Source organism: Danio rerio, chromosome 11 (genome assembly GCF_052040795.2).
Source record: "Danio rerio strain M-AB ecotype USA chromosome 11, GRCz13ab, whole genome shotgun sequence".
Taxonomy (NCBI): domain Eukaryota; kingdom Metazoa; phylum Chordata; class Actinopteri; order Cypriniformes; family Danionidae; genus Danio; species Danio rerio.
The window spans coordinates 47,402,501-47,407,167 of NC_141031.1; the positions used below are offsets into that span (position 1 = coordinate 47,402,501).

Sequence of the window (4,667 nt, forward strand, 5' to 3'; positions counted from 1 at the left end):
AGGAGGAGAAGTGTTAGACGGAGGAGACTCCATCACTGCTGCTCGCATCAGCACCACTCACTGAGAGAGAGAGAGAGAGAGAGAGACGGAGAGAGAGAGGTGATGGAGAGAGCAGGTGACTGCAGCCGGAGGAGATGATTGGCTGAGAGCAGGGAGGAGATAGAGACACACAGACACAGACACAAAGAGAGGGAGAGAGAGAAACATGTGATCCACGTGCAGATGAGATGATTGGCTGAGAGTAGTAAGGAGAGAGAACGAGAAAGAGTAACATGTGACCTGCATCTAGAGGAGCTGATTGGCTGTAAATATACTGATTATTATTCATTATTACTGTTTAATGCTAAAGTGTTGATTGTTAAATGCAGAGTTTATTATGTTCTTTTTAATAAAAACTTACAGATCATAGAGTTTATAGTACTGAGTATAGTTGCTAATATTAATTGAAAAATTATATTCATCATTCTTCACAATATATAACAAACATTGTGTTAATATTGATTAATTAATATACTTAAACCCCTTTATTTAAATTTATGAGTTAAGATATGTTCATTTTAATTTTAGGACAACAATTAGCAAATTATTTATTTGATTTGACAATTTTTCATTTTTTAAATTATTAGTACATTTATTATTATGGCCGAAATATATCAAGAAGAGCTCTGGAATGGGATTTGAATGGGATATTATGTGTAATATTAACAAAACAAAAATAATATATACATACACACTCACCGGCCACTTTATTGGTACACATTACTAGTACCGGTTTGCCTGCAGAACTGCCTTAATCCTTCATGGCAGAGATTCAACAAGCTGCTGGAAATATTCCTCAGAGATTTTTCTCCATGTTGACATGATAGCATCACACAGTTGCTGCAGATTTGTCGGCTGCACATCCATGATGCCAATCTCCCGCTCCACCACATCCCAAAGCTGCTCTATTGGATTGAGCTCTGGTGACTGTGGAGGCCATTTGAGTACAGTGAACTCATCGTCATGTTCAAGAAACCAGTCTGAGATGATTGAGCTTTATGACATGCTGCGTTATCCTGCTGGAAGTAGCCATCAGAAGATGGAGACACTGTGCTCATAAAGGGATGGACATGGTCAGCAGCAATACTCAGGTAGGCTGTGGCGTTGATGCTCAATTGGTACTAATGGAGCCAAAGAAAATCTCCCCCACACCATTACACCACCACCACCAGCCTGAACCGCTGATACAAGGCAGGATGATCCATGCTTTCATGTTGTTGAGGCCAAATTGTGAGCCGAGCATCTGAATGTGTCAGCAGAAATGGAGACTCATCAGAGCAGCAACGTTTCTCCAATCTTCTATTGTCCAGTTTTGGTGAGTCTGTGTGAATTGTAGCCTCAGTTTCCTGTTCTTAGCTGACAGGAGCGGCACCCGGTGTGCTCTTCTGCTGCTGTAGCCCATCTGCCTCAAGGTTGGACGTGTTGTGTGTTCAGAGATGCTCTTCTGCAGAGCTCGGTTGTAACGAGTGCTTATTTGAGTTACTGTTGCCTTTCTATCAGCTGGAACCAGTCTGGCCATTCTCCTCTGACCTCTGGCCTCATCAACAAGGCATTTGTGCCCACAGAACTGCCGCTCACTGGATATTTCCTCTTTGTCGGAGCATGTAAACCCTAGAGATGGTTGTGCGTGAAAATCCCAGTAGATCAGCAGTTTCTGAAATACTCAGAGCAGCCCGTCTGGCACCAACAACCATGCCACGTTCGAAGTCCCTTAAATCCCCTTTCTCCCCCATTCTGATGCAGCAGATCATCTTGACCATGTCTACATGCCTAAATGCATTGAGCTGCTGCCGTGTGACTGGCTGATAAGAAATTTGCGATAACAAGCAGTTGGAGAGGTGTACTTAATAAATGGCTGGTGAGTGTGTGTGTGTGTGTGTATTATTATTATATATATATATATATATATATATATATATATATATATATATATATATATATATATATATATATATATATATTTATATATATATATATTTATATAAATATATTAATATATATATTTATATATATATACGCAAAGAGTTATAAAATGTATATAAATATAATTGAATATTTAAATATATGTTTTCATTTTGAGATGAAATGTTGCCAGTTCTGGACATTTACTCTCCTCAATCCATGCTGCATGCTTATGCAATGTGATTAGTCTTGTAACACCCTCTGCCACCACCAGATGGCGATGAGTAAACACCAAAAAACAGAGTGTGTGAAAACAATCTGAGAACTGACCTGAGATCAGCTGTGGTGAAGATTTGTGCGTGTAAATCTGCAGCACTGACCTGAGAACAGATCAGTAAGTCAGGAATGCAGCGTGTGATCTGTTATTGAAGTATTTACCTGAATACTAGTTATGCATAGTGTAGAACAGCACATTCTTCCGCTCGTCTCTCATTTGACTGCAGATGTGTCACTGTGAAACATAATTACAGCTACACATAACAAAAATATGCTCAGAGAACGTTCAGCTAACGTTGTTATTATGTTGTAAAAGTGTTATTTGTAAATGTTCCCTTTTTAAAATGCTCTTGACTGTGTGCACGTTGCGTTGTATCATTCTGCAAATATTGTTACTTTTGGATGTTCTCAGAGCGCTTTGGAAAAATGTTGTAGCATTTAAAATATGTTGGATGGAGGTTTTGGAAAAACGTTCCAGAAGTGAATGCCGTGTTAACAATGTATCAGTTCTGAAGTTTTGAAAAACTGTTAAATAGACTACAATTTTTTAAATTAATCAGTGTTTACTGTGTGTACTTGATTTTTTAAATTACGTAATTTTTTTATTGTAATATTGTAAAAAGCGCTATAGTTTAGGCTTTTTAAAAATTATTATAATACATAAAATAGGCTGACATGGTGGCTCAGTGATTAGCATTGGCGCAGTGCAAAACATATGATGGAATAGTTGGCGGTTCATTCCGCTGTGGCAACCGTGAATGAATAAAGAGACTAAGCCGCAGGAAAATGAATAAATAAATCCACTTCCAGAAGTGGTGTTTGTGAGTCCAGCAGGGGGCGCCCAACCTGTGGTCTGTATGGGTCCTAATGCCCCAGTATAGTGACAAGGACTCTATACTGCTCAGTGGGCACTGTCTTTCGGATGAGACGTTAAACTGAGGTCCTGACTCTTTGTGGTCATTAAAAATACCAGGATGTCCTTCGAAAAAGAGTAGGGGTTTAACCCCGGCACCCTGACCAAATCTGCCCACTCCCTGCTGAAAATCCAGCTTAAACCAGCCTAGGCTGGTTGGCTGGTTTTAGCTGGTCGTCCAAGCTGATTTTAACGGGGTTGTGGCCAATGGTTTAAGCTGGACGTAGATGGTTTTGGCTGGGCTCCCAGCCTGGCTGGGCTGGTCAAGCTGATTTTAGCTGGTCATCTCCCAGCCTGACCAGCTAACAACAGGCTGGAAATTGCTGGAAACCAGCCTGGAAATGGCCAAAACCCCTCTAAAACCAGCCTGGTCGACCAGCTAAAACCAGCCAACCAGCCCAGGCTGTTTTAAGTTGTTTTTTTTTCTCTTTCCATCATGGCCTCCTTACCATCCACATACCATAATTGGCTTCATCCAGATGGATGCTGCACATTGGTGGATGAGGAGATTCCCCCAATGTACAAAGCGCTTTGAGTGCCCTGAAAATTGCTATATAAATGTAAGGAACTATTATTATTATTAAATGAAATAAACTTTGAGAGGACTTTTCTAGAATGTCCTCTATTTGCTTCAGTTCTCTGTCATATCACATAGTAAGGCATGCTTCTATATATGTGTAATATATACCAACAGTACAAATGTAAACTAATCATCTCGGCTTGATGAGGATTAAATCCAGCATTCAACGTGAGCTGAAGGAAGAGTCTCGGCTGTTGAAAGGGCTCGTAAATTGGCTTAATAACTGAGAACAGTAAATAAACTCCAGGCTGTAAAGTGAGGGTTATGAGCTCATCTTTGTAGGTTCCCTCAGAAGTGCACTGACCCCTGAAGCCCACCGGGATCTTCACTGAGGCCCCAGGCAGAGGCGCTTCACATCTGGAGAACTGGAAAATAGTAATATTCATTATAATAAGTATACTTTTTATTATCTGTAAGTCCCATTCCAGACCAGTCAGTTCTTAAGGCTACCACATGTAAAAAATAGTGTTTTTAACATACTTCATCTGTTGTGATGATGATTGTATAACAACAACTAAACAAATTACCCATATATTGTAGGCTTAAAACTATAGGGTACATTATATACACCACAGTTTAGGCTACTGTAGTAAAAACTGTAGGAGTAGTTTAGTTCAGTAATGCTACACTATGCTGGAGAATTCATTAAAATGTTATACCCCCGTATAATACACTTAAAACACAGTTTTTTTGAGTAGACAAGAAACTTAAGTTTGTTTTTAATTTAAACGTTTATAGTAAGTCAATCATGTGAGATTTTGCTAACAAAAAGTGTTGGGAGTTGAAATGCCCGCACAACCTCAGGAGCTTTGAGTTCTTTTATAGCCCACTGAAACGTTTAAGTTTACTTTTATGTAGTTTTAATATAAATTCATAATAAAATGATCAGATCAGATACGTTTGCGGCCGTAAGTTAATGAGATTTTTTTTCTATTATTTATTAAATTTCCTGTTTAT

At 39.1% G+C, this 4,667-nt stretch overlaps 1 protein-coding gene across 1 annotated transcript in view; it reads right to left on the bottom strand.

Annotated features, from left to right (window-relative positions):
* gpr137bb (G protein-coupled receptor 137Bb) overlaps positions 1 to 69 on the bottom strand; it is a 20,645-nt gene extending 20,576 nt beyond the window's left edge. Inside the window, exon 1 of the mRNA XM_087274287.1 lies at positions 1 to 69. This exon is cut by the window's left edge and continues 336 nt beyond it. Coding sequence (XP_087130413.1) covers positions 1 to 48 — 48 coding nt within the window. The 5' untranslated portion in view covers positions 49 to 69.
* Between the last annotated feature and the right edge of the window lie 4,598 nt (positions 70 to 4,667).